The sequence below is a fragment of the Cuculus canorus genome, chromosome 2, assembly GCF_017976375.1.
Source record: "Cuculus canorus isolate bCucCan1 chromosome 2, bCucCan1.pri, whole genome shotgun sequence".
Classification (NCBI taxonomy): domain Eukaryota; kingdom Metazoa; phylum Chordata; class Aves; order Cuculiformes; family Cuculidae; genus Cuculus; species Cuculus canorus.
This window is the reverse complement of record NC_071402.1, coordinates 34,198,333-34,216,465: the sequence shown is the minus strand read 5'-3', so window position 1 is coordinate 34,216,465 and position 18,133 is coordinate 34,198,333. Positions and strand designations below refer to the sequence as shown.

At 35.0% G+C, this 18,133-nt stretch overlaps 1 protein-coding gene across 2 annotated transcripts in view; it reads right to left on the bottom strand.

Moving 5' to 3' along the window:
- Window positions 1-463: 463 nt before the first annotated feature.
- UBE2W (ubiquitin conjugating enzyme E2 W) overlaps window positions 464-18,133 on the bottom strand; it is a 31,707-nt gene continuing 14,037 nt past the window's right edge. The window contains exons 2-6 of one of the 2 annotated variants that reach the window (XR_008448634.1): window positions 15,431-15,522; window positions 12,273-12,375; window positions 9,325-9,480; window positions 8,116-8,210; window positions 464-3,817 (exon numbers count right to left, since the gene is read on the bottom strand). Coding sequence is in view for 1 of the 2 variants with exons in the window: in XM_054059266.1 (XP_053915241.1) it covers window positions 3,804-3,817; window positions 8,116-8,191; window positions 9,325-9,480; window positions 12,273-12,375; window positions 15,431-15,522 (441 nt within the window). In the remaining variant the exon portion in view is untranslated. The remainder of the gene's footprint in view (window positions 3,818-8,115; window positions 8,211-9,324; window positions 9,481-12,272; window positions 12,376-15,430; window positions 15,523-18,133) is intronic. The other variant, XM_054059266.1, reaches the window with a different exon arrangement.

Here is an 18,133-nt window from a genome sequence, read left to right as displayed (position 1 = left end):
CAAAAAAGTTAGAAATTACATACCTAAACTATCACAAGGCTTTTAATCAACAGGACATGCTCTAAGAAACATGAATGCCACAGGTGGGGTTTTAGCCCCTGCTTTTAAAATGGCATTCATTTTAATAAATATTTACACATGGGGGAAAAAAAAAAAGGACTGAAAAAATCTTATTATCAATTATATTTCAGCCTTTTCTGACAGACATTTGTCTAATCTATTCATTAAAATTCATTTACTGGCATGGGAGTTCTGCAGTCCATACTGCTAAAGTTTTAGACCTAGACTATATTTTGTCAGACTTTCATGTAAGTAACTAAACAAAATTAATCATGCAGAACAGATTTCATATCACAAGATACATAAATGTAAAAATTTACTTTTTCACAAAATTAGGCTTTTTAGCTATCACGAAAGTACCTTATTTTTTCCAAAGCAGAAGCCATCACCTCTTGAATAAAACATTGTACAAAACGGAAAGTAATTCTTGATATGAGGCAGTATAAATTTCATATAACAATCCCAACATTTACCGACAAATTAACAGAACCTTCCCACAACTGCAAGTAAACAAAAATCCTGGATCTGGAACTCTCATTCAATATTTGAAATGTTTGTCAAACAGCAAAGAACCATGATGAGGAACTACCTGATCATCTGTAAGAAACGAAGGCACTATATCTCAGTTGTTTTTTTTTTAAAGAACCTATTTCCTTCAGCTGTTACAACAGGTACCCTCTGGAGAAAAGAGGGCACACCTCAGTATCATCCGAAATCCTCTCCTGATAACCATCCCAGCATTCTGCAATTACTGACAGCTTTGTCTTAAAAGTAGCTAAGTATAAGGAACAATGCTTCTGCACTCCACCATGAAAAGGTCCACACGTATATCCATTCAAGGGTAGTAATCTATTTTAAAACAAGAATTTATTGTGTTGTAGTATAAAGACACTAAACACAAAACAAAGTGTTTAACAACATGAACATTGACACGAAATAAAGATCGTTTCAAGCCAATTCCATAATCATTTCATGTGAGAAATTCCACGTGAAAGAAAGTTACATGCACATGGTCACCCTAAGGAAAGGATGGCACCACCGTCATCTAATTCAAGCCCTATTTCAGGACATGACAGCATTGTGACAATAGTTGCATTATTCTGAGGGCTTGAGTGGTATACAGGCTGTATCTTGGCCCTCTGTATACAGGTGAACTTACCCACAGATCTACAAGAGAAACAATGGAGGCATTTCTACTGTAAACTAAAAGACCTGAGGTACATTGTCTTCTCATCTACCTTGCATTTTTTTGATCTAAGAATATTGGGGGGAGGGGGAGAGAAATAAACAGCAGCATTTATTTGGTTATTTAACTTAACTGTAGCCATGTGATAGCATAGGTCAATAAAATGTTTGATCCTTTGCACTACAACGCACATCTTCAACAAAATACATACAGCATGTCATAAAGCTTCTCTGAAACCATGTATTGTAGTATGGCAAGCCACCATATGAAAAGATTCATGTATCTAAGATGTACTTGAAACATTTCTTCAAAGACGTTACCTTGTATCACAATAAGGTCTCTTTTGTGTGGATTTGCTAGGACCCATTATGTGAACCATTGGTACACAAATTTCTCAAAGATGCGTCAATTGCCTCAGTCAATACAGAGCAGTTAACGTGAACATATTGATTAAGTATCAGATTACTGCTCTTTCAGATAAACTATTTCAAAAATAACCAGTTTGATTAACTCACAACAATAAAATTTTGCTAAACAAAAAGTTAGGAGGAGAACTATTTCACTTGCTTAATATTATTATTTTTGGCTCTTAAAAGAAATTGAATTCTATGTTTTAAAGGCTCATTGTGAAAGTATAAACATACATCAAATTTATATCCAAAGCTAGATTTTACCATTGAGTTTTAAAGGCCAAGAGATATTTTGAAATACAGTAGAAAAAATAGCAGTTCCTGAAATATATCGTAGCCTGACTTCACCCGCAATATCCATAATTCAGTTGCTGTACAAAATACTCCTCTGAAGCAAATCGATCTGAACTCTATCCACCCTGAGTTATGCATCTATGCTTTTTTAAAATGTTTTAAACACTAGGTAACAGAGAAGTATGTACAAGGCTATAAAACTTCTCAGTTATCATACAGCAGTAAGAAAAAAAAAAATCAGTATTTTCAACCAATTTTCTGCTTGTTATTGTAGTTATTCATTCTGGGTTGGGGTGGTTTTTTGGCTTCTCTTTGTTTCTACATCAAGTAGTTACTTGATTCAGACATTCATGCATTAATAACTTGATTTTTTTTTTTACTTTTTTTTTTTGAGTGCAACAATAAGGCAACAGTAAAAAAAAAAGTTATAGAAATTTTGCATATGTGTAAAGGTATTAAGTTTATAAAAGTGCTTCCTAAAAAGACAACCTAATTGCAGTATCAAAATATTACAGAGTGGTGAGAACAACTATCTATTATTTCAATAAATGTTGCCCCATAGAAAAAATGTCAATCTGATTTTAGGCTTTTCCCCCTTTTTTTGGTGAAGTAAAAGCCTTGAAAAAAATTGGTATGGCTGCATGGGACAAGCAAGTTAAGAAAATATACTTTTGTCTCAACTTAAATAAGAAGGTCCACACTTTTTTGTCAAAACATTAAGCCTCTGTCAAAAATGTATTTTTTTTTGTTTTTATAGTACAGGATTAAAAGACAAGATGATGCTTACAAGATAAAGAAATAATTTACATGAAAATATCTTCTGACAAAGCTTTTCAATCAAAATATTGTTTTGTAACATTCAAACATGACATACAACAACAAAAGAAACAGTGAATGCAAACAAAAAGTGTTATATGGATTGCTTTCAAACACATAAATAAATGAAATATTGGTGTACGCAGTAGGGCTCATGCTGATGGCTAGCAGGAAACAGTGTGCAATCTATTTGGAAAAAGCTCTAAAGTACAAATTAAAAGCCCAGTTATGGACTGCAGCAAGTTCAGTTGTATCACTGCCATCCTCTCCTATCTCCAAAATAAATTTTTGATTAGATCACTCATACCCTAAATTACTCATACCTTTGCTTCAGAGATATGAATAACTATATACAAAAAGTAGTTTTATTTCACCATAGGGATAACATTGTACCTCTCTGCCAATGTCATTTGAAACACCTCCCATGTCAAAACAATTTGACAGCAGATAAACAATTTAATAAATATGCAACGATCTTAATACAGTCCTTCAGGTAAGCATGTTTAACTCATGCTGCTAGTTTTCTGATCACAGTGCATAGAATCCAAATGTAATAGAAAGGGGTGGCTTTCAAGGTAATAGTATATCCCTTGCTTATAATCCAGATACTTTCATAAGCTCTGTCATGCATCAATCTTTTTTTTTTTTTGTGGCAGGAGCAAAACCTTTCCCTGGTACAATGTCCATTGCCGGCAATGGATGCACCAAAACCGCCAAGGAGCTCAGTGTTATTGCACAATATATGAAGACCTGGAATTCTTCCAAGAGCTTAAAATAAAAATAATGGAATTATTCTGACATTTCTGGACACCTGCATTAATACTGTATGACTAATAAAAGCATGTCAGTTGCATGGACTGAACCAGCGATCAACATGCGCCCAGAATGCACACTAGTAAAAATGCAGTCAAAGGAAGTAGTCTTCATTGCCTATAGGTCACTTCCAGTCAAAGGTTAAAGTTCAAAGACTGAATGATCAAAGTGCTCATTTTCTCAGTAGGACTATCTTCTGCTACGAGGATCACAAAATGGTGGCATCAACATGTGTCATCTTTAAAATAAAAGAAGAGCATTTATGGAAAACATAAACATTCCAAGTCCATATTAGCAAGCTGCTGTAAGCAGAAACAATTCCTAGCATAGACAGTAACATGCAGTAGAAATAACACCCACTAAATAATTCTGTGGCTTTGTTCAATGATGACTCAGGAAAAAAGAAGAGAATATCAAAAACATTACTTCCAAATATCACATACATTCCCAAACATAAAAGTATTAGCAAATAGTCTGTTCAAAGGACAGTAATTTCCATATTTGATACTTAAATAAGAGTTGGCAGAGTGAGCTTGGTTCACCTGATGCATTTTCGACCCTTTATCCATATATATTTTATATTTTTATATATATATATGTATATATATTTCATTTATATATTTCTCAAGAATCAACACAAACTATAGCTGACAGAACTATGCAAAAATAACAGGCTACTAAAATCTTAAATCTGAAAATAACTCATTCACTACATTTTACACACTGTGATTGGACAGAACATATTACCAAAAGTGTATTCTATGCCCATCTTTTCTGTATTGTGCTCAATGTTAAAGTAAGTATTTGTTAGTGAAAGCTTTCCTTTTTAAACTTTCTCTTCCACACATCAGCCAGCAGCGTAACTGCATCTGGTAACAGTACATACTAAGTTTGCTAACAGAAACTGAACTGACTGTCTGGGTATCTTTGACTCACTTAACTTGTAACATTTCACACCTAGAAAAGGTATCCTCATAAACAGTATTTTTACTGTTCACACATTTAGTATGTGTAAGTAGCAGCAAACAATCCTACATTCTCACTGGAAAACATGATGTCATTAATACTACTACATGTAAAAAAAAATCTCCATTTTGATAGTAGTGTTCTGTACATGTAAAAAAGATTGGACAAAGATGCAAGAGAGACAGAAGGGGTATTTAAACTGTGTACTAGAAGTTTAGGCTAAATACCAGAGAAAACACTTTCTACTTACAAGAAAATAAACAAACCCAAGTCCAAAAGCAGTAAGGAGGTGGTAGTTGAAAAAGAAACACCATTGTCGTCTTTTTTCACAACAACTTATTTCCTGACGACAATAAAGCCACGCAACAGAGCTTTATGCAAACAATTTCAGCCTGGATTTCCAAGAAGGCTGTATCTGGAAGATTCTCCTCTGTCTTTAACACAACATGATCAACTTTCAGACTGAAATTCAACATGAAGTTCAGTGCAGAGTTGAAACAGACATTAGATAGGACAGAATCTAGAAGCATTTTTAGTTAGTAAAGATCAGGAATTTTGAGACAGGGTTTGCAAGGACATCAGTTTGTAGCAAACAAGGCTCCATAACTCTGCTTATGGAATAAGTTGTTTTGTTGGGGCAGGGATGAAATGAGAGATTAAAAACTCTGTAATAAGCTAAATGCACAGAGTCATGTTTACATGTCAATATATCTGAAAGTGGCTTTGTATCCATCCCTCTGTGCTCATACCCGTTTGCTTCACATCAGCTACCAACCAAGGCACTATTTGCTCCCAGATAAATAAACTCCAGGCACATACTGGAAAAAAAAAAACCCCTTCCAAATGCATACAGTAAGTGATGACAGCTTTATTCCTTTCTCTTCAAAACACAGGGATTCAATTTCTCACTAAAGCTAAGCCAGTTCAATGGCTACCTGAGAACAGAAGAGGCAAAACCATTCTGCATCTCCCTCCTCATGTTCTTGTATTAGCACTGGCATTTATTTCACCCAGAGGTTACCCTTGGACAGTTAATTTTCTTTCTTGGTTGGGATTGGTTTTCCTTTCCTAATTTACCCAGCCCAAAGTGGTTCAACCACTAGTTTAGATATGTGACACTTCAACTGAAGCAGAGGGAGAAAAATCAAGCTGACAGAATCACCTTTTCCAAGGCCCTGTAAATCTTTCCAGGTGTATATAATGTTGAAAAACATTCTTTTCCAAAGAGAGGTGGTTAAAATTAGCAGACAACCTACACTTCCATTCTAGTGTAACCCACCATTTCTCCAAATCCATTAAGAAAACACTGAAAATTTAGAGATAATGCCCTGGCAGTCTTGTTCTATGTCTACAGAGGGAAAAAAACTATCTTACTTGAAACTGAGAAAAGGAGCAAGTGACACACAAAACTGAAAGGAAATCTACCCTAGCATTTAAGGAATTTTTTGTCCAATTGATATCAGGCATCTTTTTTTTTTTTAATGTAAGAATTTAATTGTTGGGGAGAAAGGCACAATTATGACCTGCTTTATAATTAGTACTTAAAAAGGAAGTTAAACAGATGAAAAAATTATGAAGCAAAATGGTATGAGTTATTTAAATGACCTGCTTTGCATTCTCCTGCCCGAGATTGGCTTTCAGGTTGCTCTCAACTTGGGGAGAGGAAAGGTAGTTTCTGACTTTCAGAAAACAGCCATTGTGTAGTTACTTCAAAGTAATTAAATTAATTGTTCAGCAGACTTTAAGCAGCTTGACAGTTTTGAGCCACAATTATAAAGCAACTTTCAGAGTCAGATAACCCACATTTCTTTTCATACTCATTTGGTGCTTTGCTTGTTTAACACAAATTGAATTTCATGAATAACAAATCAAAGTAGTATCTGCAGACTGTTCTTTTTGATAGACTTCAATCCTAAATCAAAATGAGACTAGTACAAATTTACAGTAGACAGAACATATTTTGATCACAAGATAAAGCAAATAAATGAAACTTTACTTATTTCTCTTTAAGAATAACTAGTAAGTGAAAATAAAAATAGCTACTAAAAACTCTCCCAAAATTGCCAGTAAAGAGAAAGGAAAACTAGAAATGGAGAAGTACCAGACACACTACAAGAGTGTGAAAACAGGAAGAGAAACTGACTACTGAACAATCTGGCAAAGATGAAAAATCCAGCCTTGAAGGCAGTAGGGTTATTATTCTTAAAGCCAATTTTAAAAATGATATAAATGTACAACTACACCATAAACTGTACTGAATTTCTTAAATGCCCCTTAATCCCACGACATACAGCACTCCTCTTACTGTAACTGAAGTCACCTTGTTTGAGAAATACTATTAGTGCATTATGAGAAGTAGAGTTTCATTCTGTTAGGTTACCATATATCAAAACCCCATGGGTCTCAGTAAGTATTATGAAACTCTTAAGTTGTTCATATTAAGGCATCCATGGCTTTTTAAGAATCTACGAGTGAAGACTTTGGCATTTGCTTCTCCAGTTATTAACTCCCACTGTCTCAAAATACATAGTCTCATTTCATGCAACGGAAAAAATGTGTCCTGGGGTGGGGAGGCAGTGAAAACAGAAAATATCTTATGGTGGAGCCTTCAGTGAAAGGCAGTAATGGGATCGTCTCACCCTGCACCAATCTAGCATACAGCATTATCTGCTTTAACACATCTCTTCCCAAAAATAAATGGGCATCTGATAACCATGATTTGTACAGTATTCTTCTAAGGCAAGTAAAGAAAGCATTGGCCAGCAAGAGAGGAGAGAAGAAAAGCACAGCCTGACTCTACTCTCTCCTTTTTATTTTCCTGACCAGTGGAACAGATAAGAAGCACATACAGCCAACCCCAGCTCTACGAAGAGGACGACAAATGTTAAGGAAGAAGGAAAAAAAAAACAGGAGAAAGCCAGACAGAGAGCACACAGAAAGAAAATAAAAAAAAACACCACAAAAAAACCCAAACCAACACAACACTAGCACTGCAGACATTGTAGTAGCACATGTAGCAATTTTAGTACAGTATTTTTTTTTATCATGTACATGTAGAATCTTATTAGTATATTATTGATTATTAGTTCATAAGAGCCTTTAAGTCAGCCGACTGGAAATTCTGATTAACAGTTAACATCTATTACAAAACATGGTTGATTACAAACATATAGGCATCTTTTAGTCACTGTAAAAGCTCTTAAAGCATTAGGAACAACAACAAAAAACCCTGGGTTTAGAGCTAAACCTGCTTTCATTGGGGACCTTCCTCAGCTTCAAACTTAAGACCTTTATGGACTAATAGTTTACAAGAACTTTCACTCAAATTCAGTCCTACAACTTGAAATGTGTAAATCTGTGTTGTTTAAATCTCCATCAGGAATTGTTGAAACATGATATAAAAAAAATCAGAGCAGAGTATCTCGGAAACAGGATTTCAATAATTTTTTTAAATTTAGAAAAAGGAGCTTAAGGCTTTGAAAGCATTTATCCTACCTTCCTACATTTTAATTGCCGTCAGCCTGAAAAAAAAAAAACCTTTAAAATTCCTGTTTCTAGTTAAATACTTACCATGATACCACCATTTTGTTTTCTTTGGATTCTTGTTACACGTTCTTACATAAAATGAATTATCTGGAGGTCGCCTCTGCAACAAAAGAAAAGACCTACAAATAATCAAATAATCCTCATACTGTAATACATGAGCTACTTAATGAGCTTATGAAAGGCTACCACGTGAATGCAGTGAAAATAAGGTAAGAGGCAAGGCTAGACCTTTGTCAAGAAAAATCTCTTAAAGATTCAGTTAACAATTCTTACTGGAGATACTCCAAGCAAAAAATTCATGAAAAATACTGAAGAGCTTGGAGATAAAGGTGGAAATAAACTAACAAACAAAAAAAGAAATAACACACTCACAAGAAAAGAACAGCTGCTGTTCAAAAATACCAAATGAAATCCCTTTGCTGTTTTGGAATCTAATTCTGACTTATCAGATCCAATTCACATCCCTAGCACTCAGCCTGGAAGGGCTGAAAAAATGAACTTAAATATCTGTATCTGATCAATACTTCATATTCTTCAGCTTTCTTTGTGTCATTATAACACAAACCTGAAGTTATCAAATACAATACAAAGCTGCTTTGGGGACGTTTTTCGACTATACATGACTACAACTGATTAGGATATGGCACAAATAAGCATGTTTGGATAGCACAGATGTACAAGCTCTGACCACATCTAACTTCCACAGATATTCCACTGCAAAAGAAATGTTCAAGAGTAAAAGGGTAGTCCCTTTACAAAAAAGGTCAAAGATATCAGTGTCGCTCATCCACGACCTAAAAAGTAGCTTGGGACCATATATATCCCTGAAATGAAAATTATCAAGATCACTGAAATAGTACAGCTGCAAAGCTTAAAACACCTGCAGTAAAGACATTTCAACGGTCATTTTGCACTGCCTCTAGAGGCAGACTCAATCTACAAAGAATTGTCCTAAAAATGATTAAACTTCACAATCAGTACAGCTAGAAGGGCTCCATTCAGCCCTCTTTTCCCATAATGATATCTGAGCAGGTTAACATGAAAACAGTGACAAAGGACAAAGTACTCATTGCACTGTTTATTTTGCAGTTCTAGCTTAGTATTTTTTCAGTAGTAGAAATGTAGACTTAGTAGTTTTACCTATTCCAGAATCTGAAAAATGAAAATCTTTGCAAAGTAGACAACTATTAACTTACACTCTTTCTACTCCAACAGTGCTAAAAAAGCACATACCTTTTCTTTGCAACTGGAAAGCATGCTAATAATGCTAAGACAAACAGATTGCACTGAGAGAGCTGGAGACCAGTCTTCTGTTAGAATGGATAAACAGATATGACCATTGCTATAAACATGAGGATGAACTGGGATATTGTCTCCAGTAAACATGACCTAAAAAAAAAAAAAAGAACAAACAATTGTAGTTTATTGTCCACACTTTAAACAAGACTGTATTGCTTTTGATAAAACAATAATATCTTATTTAAGAAGTGCATCTGCCATTTTCACATGCACTAAATAATACACTTTGTTAGCTTCATTCATTTTGGAAGCTATTAACTGACATGTAAAATAAAAATTGGAAATTAAATAGCTAGTGAAGACAAAGTTAAATATATGATTAAATGCACACAGGGTTCCACAAATAGTTATACAGCATAGGAAAATGCAAAGCTAACAGTGTAAAGACATCAGACTAAACTTGCAGTCTCAAGTTTTTCATGCCCTAAGGAATACAGTTGCCTAGCCAACACACTGGATTTTAGTTATTTCATATGCCACAATGTTATACACCAGGAAATATAAAGAGACTCACAAATGAGTGTTTCTATAACCCTGGACACCATAGAATTGAAGTTCTGGACAACTCATCCTGGTTCCAGCATAAACAGTAAAACGCATCAATCTTATTAACTATAAAATAAAGGACTCACACAACCAAAGTATGTTACCAATAGGAAATATTTTTAGATCATTATTTCAAAAGGAATAATGTTTTTATTTGACATGGACAAATATGGAAAAACAGCATTTAGAACCTTAACTCCTCTCTAATAAGAGATAATATCACATTAAAAAAAAAAAAAGTTAGAAAAGCAATTTTGACAACTATTGTCTCTTTGTCAGACAAAGTTGGCTCAGGACAAGTGAATCCTTCATAGCAGCACTAGCCTCCTGAGCTCCTTATCCAACATAACCACTGTCATCTTTTATGCAATGATACAATAAATCACCACTTGTAACCAGAATACCCAGAAGCCTCTTGTTTCTCCTAAGTTATATAGATATATGTACGTGTACAAATATGTATATTAACCAGGACTATGCAGCTGCTCTCACACCACCCTACACACACCTCCTGCCTGGGCAGGATGAGGAGGAGAACCAGAAAAAACCAAAAACTTTTGGGTTGAAATAAAAACAGTTTAATAGGACAGGAAAAGGAAGAGAGAATAATGTTAATGATAATACATACAAAACAAGTGACGTAGAACACAACTGCTCATCATCTGCAAAGACTTACACCCAGCTCATTCCCAAGCTGAGATCCCTGGCCCCCAACCAACTTCATATTTACATACTGAGCATGACCTTATATGATATAAAATATCCCTTTGGTCACCCTGGGTCAGCTGCCTGGCTATGCTCCCTCCTGCCTTCTTGCAAACCTGCTCACTAGTAGAGCATGGAAAACAGAAAAAGTCCTTGATTTTTTAATACACTGATGTTTTTAGTTGTTACCAGAATTAAGTCTATCCCAGTCCAACTTACACATTACCTGGCAATAACTAAAACAATTTCTTATCAACATTATTCTCCTATTAAATACAAAATGCAGCAGCTACTGGGAAGAAAATTATCTCTATTCCAGACAAAACCAGAACAACATAACACAATCCACCACTGATAAAAGAAAAAAAGCAACACCTTCATCATATAAGAAACTGAAATTAGAGAGCTTAATCTATTTGCCAAGTGGTAGACTGGTTTCTAAGGTAGCAGGAAAAACTGGATGCAGAATGGTCTTTCATAGGTCTTTGAAATGGTATTTCTTAAGCACTGAAGAACTTACCTTCACAATTCACTAATGTATTTAACTTCTAATGTCTTCCTTTTATAGGCAAACCAGAACTACGCATACTAGGTAAGTAAAAGCATGCACAGTATGACAGACAAAATACATTAAAAGGCAGAAAACAACAATGTGATTAAGCAGCTGAAGTGTAAACTGTCAATTCACAGTAAGAAGATTTGCAGGAGAGAGAATTATGACCCAAAGGTTTGTAATACAGGATGAACTTACTGCACAGCAGTGTTTTTATAACAGAAATTCTAGCCATCTACAACAATCAAGCATCCAGTACTTAAATGCTTAATTTTTTTTTCTGTGCTAAAAGTCAGTGTACATTTATAGATCTAATTTTCTGTTTTACAATAAACTGTACACAGCCACACACACAGGCTGGGTAATGAGTACAAACAAGACCTACTTGTAATCAAATGGATCTCTTGTGGATCATTTACAAACTGCAAACCCGATGAGGTACAGAAGTACAGGTGGCCAGTTTGTTCCTTAAAACTGAACAGTCAGCATTCTAATTTTTATCACAGTACATAAAAATATGCAGTGTTTATGGTTTAAGTGTCACCCTCAACTCCATATTCAGTTTCAACACCAGTGAGAAAAGTAAGAGATCACTTGTGGAACTTTGAGCCGAAACAGACAAGACAAGAACTAAGGTACTCATGCTTTTCCTGGCCCTTTTTCGGAAAGTCAGGCTTGACAGCTACCCTTACCAGCCACATTTTGTAACATTTCCCTCAGGTAATGGAGGGACGGATGGACAAAGTTCAGTTGGCAGCCTAGCAGTATTGCTGCCCCTTCAGTTTTTTAAGTTGCCATGAAAGCAACACAGCATCTCACACCTCAGTGATAACATCTAGGTTCACAGGCCTCTCAAAGATGTCACCTGTTTATAAAAATCCCTACTGCAAGCACAGTATTTCTCTAGCTCAGCACTGCAGAGCCATTTTTAAAAGAAAAGGCATCCCCGCAGTGTGTTTAATAAAAACTACAGCAACTAAGCCTCACATTAGAATATGTGGATGACATTAATAATCAGCATGCATCACACAGCTATAACATAAAGTTAGTGTTAAGCAACAAGGAAGAAAGCAGTTACCTGAGGTGAATCAAAAGGATACCGACTACTAAACTTAAATAGAAGCTGAAATTTCTCCCCTTCATATAGTGTTCCCGGAGCACCTTCCATGTCTACAATCCACCTATGAAACAGTGAATAAAACTGTTAGTATTGTGGACTGACAAATTAATTTTACTCATGGAGCTCAATACTAATCAAACCAATTACCAATCACAGTGAAATCTCTTAAACTCTCCATTAGTATCAAAACGATCAAAAAGGTGAATAACATCAAGCATACATTTGCAAGAAGCAAGCTTGGTATTTTACATATAGGCATTGATACGGTGCTGCAAATTATACAAGCAATTATGACTTTAACTCCACAAAGACCCATCAGTTCAGAATAAAATGACTGTTAGTGTGAGACAACAAAACTGAAAGAGAAGACCCATTCCACAGTTTATTCCAACACAAAAACAGGCTGGGAAAGAAACAAACAAGTACACATTCTCTTTCATGACACTTTTCTGTCAAGAAAATCATCAATACAGCTTGTTAAAATAAAATCCATATCCAAGAGGGAAGGGCAATGGTCCTTTTGCACTGGCATCTGTGAAAAACTAAGAAATTAAATGGTATTTAACCTGAAAGGCCATGGTATCAAAACTGGAAAAGCTGATAGTATAAAAAAAGGATAAGGTCACAGAAAATTAAAAACAAAGTAACAGAAAAGGATGATTTGCAACTGAACAAAGACACCTCAATATATTACAGTATTCTTTTTCCCCTATCTCTGCTTCTTCCATTATTATAACATAGTAACTGACAGGTGGAGTTGGCAGAGGCAGGAGTGGTTTTTATTGCTGTTGGCTTTGGGTCGGGTTGTTGGTGGAGGGTTAATCCAGTCAAAACCAGATGCTTTGCATATTGTTCAGCATATACAGCAACGCTGCTATTTAACTTCTGTTATTTTGGAGTTCTATTGGTTATTGCTTAATGCTATCTTTTGCAGCACCACTTCCCCATTTTTGTCTTTCACCCTTGATTGAGTTCTACACATTTGAGCAACATGATAAGCTAAAGATTCGGCAAGAGACTATAAAAATGCTCAGTTAAGACTTATATCTGACTCAAGTGAGGCAGCTGAGATTATGTGCTCAGAACAGCTGAGACATCCTCCAGCTAACAGTCCTAACGAACTTATTCCCAAACTCTCCACCTTCTTGTCATATATACTCTCCCTGTGTATTTAAGCTGTGTACATTTTTTTATATTATCCTCTATCATCCTCTCTCGGTTTTGGTTTTGGTTTGTTTGGGTTTTGGGTGTGGTTGTTGGTTTTTTTTGGGGGGTGAGGGCGTGAGGGGTGAGGTAAGGTGTATTTTTTGAGAAAAACTGCTTCTCTACTGAACTGCCAGCTGTCACACTCTTCAAGGAATGAATCTTCAACAGCAACATGGTGATGCCTGTATAAGCATTCCATGTTTTAATTTTGGAAGACTCCTTCAATTTAACTCATCTACACTCCAGACCACTTATTGTTTCTTATGCTCTCTGCTTTTACATTTGTACATATGGTGCTTCAACACTCTTCAGCATTATTGTCCTTGTAATCCAGATCCTCCACATCCAAGTTTTTTAAATAGTATAAGATAACCCTGCCAGTACTTTGCTTCTTTTACGGTCAAGGAATCACTAGAACCCATCCTTACATCATGGGATCCAATTATTTTATTCAACATCTTTCAAACTCAAGCTAGTACACTACACAAACCTTTACGGCACCAGTTCTAACTGCAACTTAATTAATGAACTCAGAACACACCACTTGGCACTAAGAACCTACTTGTGACAGGAAGCTTCTGAAACACTGGCATTCCCAAAATCTAGCATGCTAGTACATAGGAAATTTATTTGCAAGGTATTCTAAGGTATAAAAATTGTACATGGCAGCATAATAATAATGAGGTAGTACTCTCTTAACAAACACATCCTAAAAAAAATGGAAATCCACAAACAGAAGAAAAGCAATAGATTTTTTTTCCTCTTCCATCTCCTCATCTCCTGAAACTTTCACTTTTGTTGTTGGTAAGCATTTAAACGAGTGAAAAAACACATGCAATATTAGACTGAGTCCTTTTTACAGAAGATTTAAATATTTTACTTCCTAGAGAAACAAAAGCTGCAATTCAGCAATTATACAATAGTTTATTATTATTTGTACCAAATTCTGGAAAGTGCTATGCCAATTTGGTTTATTCATATTCATCTGCATGAAGTATCATCAAAAAAAGCATTATTTAAAAAGTAATAGCAGTGTTTAACTCAGTACATAGAAGGCTCAGAAAAGCCTCATGTAACACTGAGTGCTCCACCAAAAACAGATGTGAAGCAACATCAGAAATCACATCTATGTTACATTTTTAAATTGATCCATCAATCAATAATCTTAGACCAGAACATACAGCCTAAGATTCATACCCTCATAAATGCTTACACCTGCTAAGATTTCTTAAATATTTCTCTAAAACGAAATGAAAAATATATCTAAAAAATGTCAACACAGTCTAAATCTTTTGAATTTCAGTCAATTAGAAAAATAGTTTAAATTAATACCAGAAACACCCCCTGTTCATGTAAATGGACAGAACACAGAATACTTAACCATAATTCTTTTTCTGTTTCATTAACGACAGAAAAAACTACAGCAGAGGGGAATTCGCAAACAAATGTACTGCAATAACTTCAGTCTTTAAGCAGTGTCCTCCACTTGCTTTAGTGAAAGAACGCAAATGGAAATTAACAGCTACAAAACATACTCAACAGAAATAACACAGAAACTCTAAAACAGCTACTCCATTATTTCAACAAGTCTATAGGGGTTTCAGAGGTTAGTAGCTATGAAAGACTGTTAAATTATTTTATTTTAAAATATGCAGAAGCTTTACCAACTGACATTTTGTTAGACAGTAAAATGCCTAATAAAAACTTAATGAATCCACTATTCAGTTCCCGAGAGTGTCCGGCCCATTACTGCAATGTGCTCATTAAGTAGAGCAACGTTTCACTCCCTAGACTAAAAACAAAAAAATCAGAATGTTACTTGGAATAAGTAGTGGAAGCGGCATACAAAGAACTTCCGTTACTTATGCTTTTCAGTTTGACAGCAAAAATTAAACAGTATATATACTTACTGTGTAATTGAATTTTGTACACTCTTTTCATTTAGAGTCATTCCTGGAGGTGGATCATTTTGCAATGCCAATAGTTCTTTTTGCAATCGTTTCTATAAAGAAATTGTATACAGTATTTGACATATTAAATAAAGTTCAACAATAAACATGCACATTAAAGTATATTTTGTCAACTATAGAAAGGTAAAAATAGTTTTATTTGAAAAATCTAATTACAAAGTGATATTGAAAGGTGAGAGAGGGAAGATTCCTGTCCTAAAAATTCAACTGAAAAGTTACAGGCCTTAAACTTACTTCTTTGGTAAAATGCAATAGCAGTCATATTTGCAATAACATCTGCAATACTGCTAAGTGAAGAACTGATGCGTTACAAAACAGAGAGGTATCCATGACTTTGTCATATTACGAAGATGTCAATCAGAGCTCTACATCTGGCAAAGAACATGTCATATTCCCCTGACAGCATCAGATTTACAATTAATTCTCCAAGATTTTTAACAGCACAACTCTGCCTTCTCTAGATAATTTAAGACACTTCTACCTGGCATCTGTGCAAGCCTTTGCCTTGTTCTAGGTAATCCCAGAGCACAGAACACTAAACTAAAACAAGACTATGTGACACACAGAACACACGTCTTTATAGTGACCACATCTTAGAACCTACAGAGTTCTGGTGTTTAGAAAAGTGTTGTATCACAGTAGCTCAGGTAACAACATTTACCTATTTTGACAGGGATAAATCACTAACTGCAATCAGCCGCTTCTGTAAAAACTACCAGAACTGCTTCTTACAATCTATGCAGCTAGGGAAATTCAGCTTCTGTGAAGTGCTATCATTGGCATGGCTTTCAGAGTGTATTTTCTCCATGTAAACAGTTATGCAATATGTTTTGTCATTTCCAAGCCATCTAGATAACGGAAAGTTCAAGGCTTTCTCATTTCTTACTCTTTTTTTTCTGCCAGCAATTTTAAGGTTTACTGCCTACTAGTCCACTTCCATCTTCAAAATGACCATATGCTCAGGAGGAATAAAAATACATGGTCTGTAGGTTTAGTATCTAATTCTGATTCAATATAAATTTTTTTAAAACTGTCGGGTTTATCACATATCTGTAGCTGTTTTGGCTAATATTCCAAACAGCATTTCTGGTGCTTAGCAGAACTTAAAATAAAAAATCCACAGGGGAAGATAAAGTGCTTAGTTTTTAACATAGAAGTGATTCATTATCTCATTATATCTATGAAATAGAACTAAAATAAATTCAGACAGACAACTCCTAAAGAAAAGGCTCTCATACATTGACAATGTACGTTGTGAAATAACTTTGTTTCTATCAAGCAGCCCTGAAAACTTGCTTTGGGCTTCTACTTCAAAAGTTCCTACCTTGAACTCAGATACACACTTTAAAGTCTTTTATTTGCAAGCAATTAAACAAATATGTTTTGAAGTAAAATGTCATGTCACAAAAGAATTTCAAAGTCAGTTATAATTGGTGTACAGATATAAATAAACGGCAAAAGGCAATGCTGGCTTTTTTGTAAGAAAGCTACATACATTGTTAACACAGTGAAAGACACATGAGATTCCTCGTGTTCATCTTTTGGTTTCTGCACAGTTTAGGAAAGTTTCAGATTAAAAACCAACAGTGTTTAACATCACTATTATTAAGTAAATTGCATGTTCCAAACCATTTTACAAATCCTTGTAAAAGGATTTTACCTTTTTCCTTTTTGTAAAAGGAGGCAGATGTGTTTTCAAACCAACTCCCTTTCTGACACTTTCCAAGACCACCATCAAAAACACCTCAGTGGTAGTGAACCTGGCTACACTTTGTCATATAGATCATCATATACAGAAATATTTTAGAAGTTCAGAGATGAGAATCTTATAGGATAAGGAAAATTGAAACTCTTTCCCTTCAAGAAGGGATATGGGAACATTAGGCAAAAAAATAGTAAACAACAAATGTATATGAAAACAGCAAATAATTCAGGAGATCAATTTAATTATAGATGTAGACCAACTATACACCTCTGTCTTTATAAAAGAACATAAAATCTAGTGTAAAATTAAATTTAAAACAGTCAGATTAAGGTATCAGTATTTGATCATAGTATCTTCGAAAGAGGAAATTTTGTTTCTTTCATCTCCTACCCAATACCCCAATTTACCAGCACAAAGTACCCTGTCAATGGAAGCTTGGACTTTTGATCCTTTCCTCCAGTAACCATCTTTTTTCAGTCTAATGCAGTCACAGTCACCCTTTTATCCATTTCACCAGTGCAAAAATATTCTCTCCCACTGCTTTACAGCTTTTCACTTCTCACATAATATTTATGGTTCTTTCTAAAAAAAAAACAGTAACCCAAGGAGACGGGGGAGGGAGGGAAATACTGAAACATGTACTTGATCAGCAGAGTATCACTGAAGTGCTTTCTTCCTCTGATGTTAAAGTATTTGCCAACACTGTTATGGGGGCCTGTCCATTAAACACAGACAACACACTGTTTCTCATCAGTTCAAATATAAAACATATTAAGATTCAAAAATGCATCCCAGAAAAAATAACAGGAGATACAATTTACATTTGGGGTCAAAAGTATCACAGGAAATAAAATCATATTTTTAAAGACAAAAGAAAGAAATTATCATTTCCAAGTTAGCCCTTTCAAGCAAGCATCAACATACACTCACTTTGACTT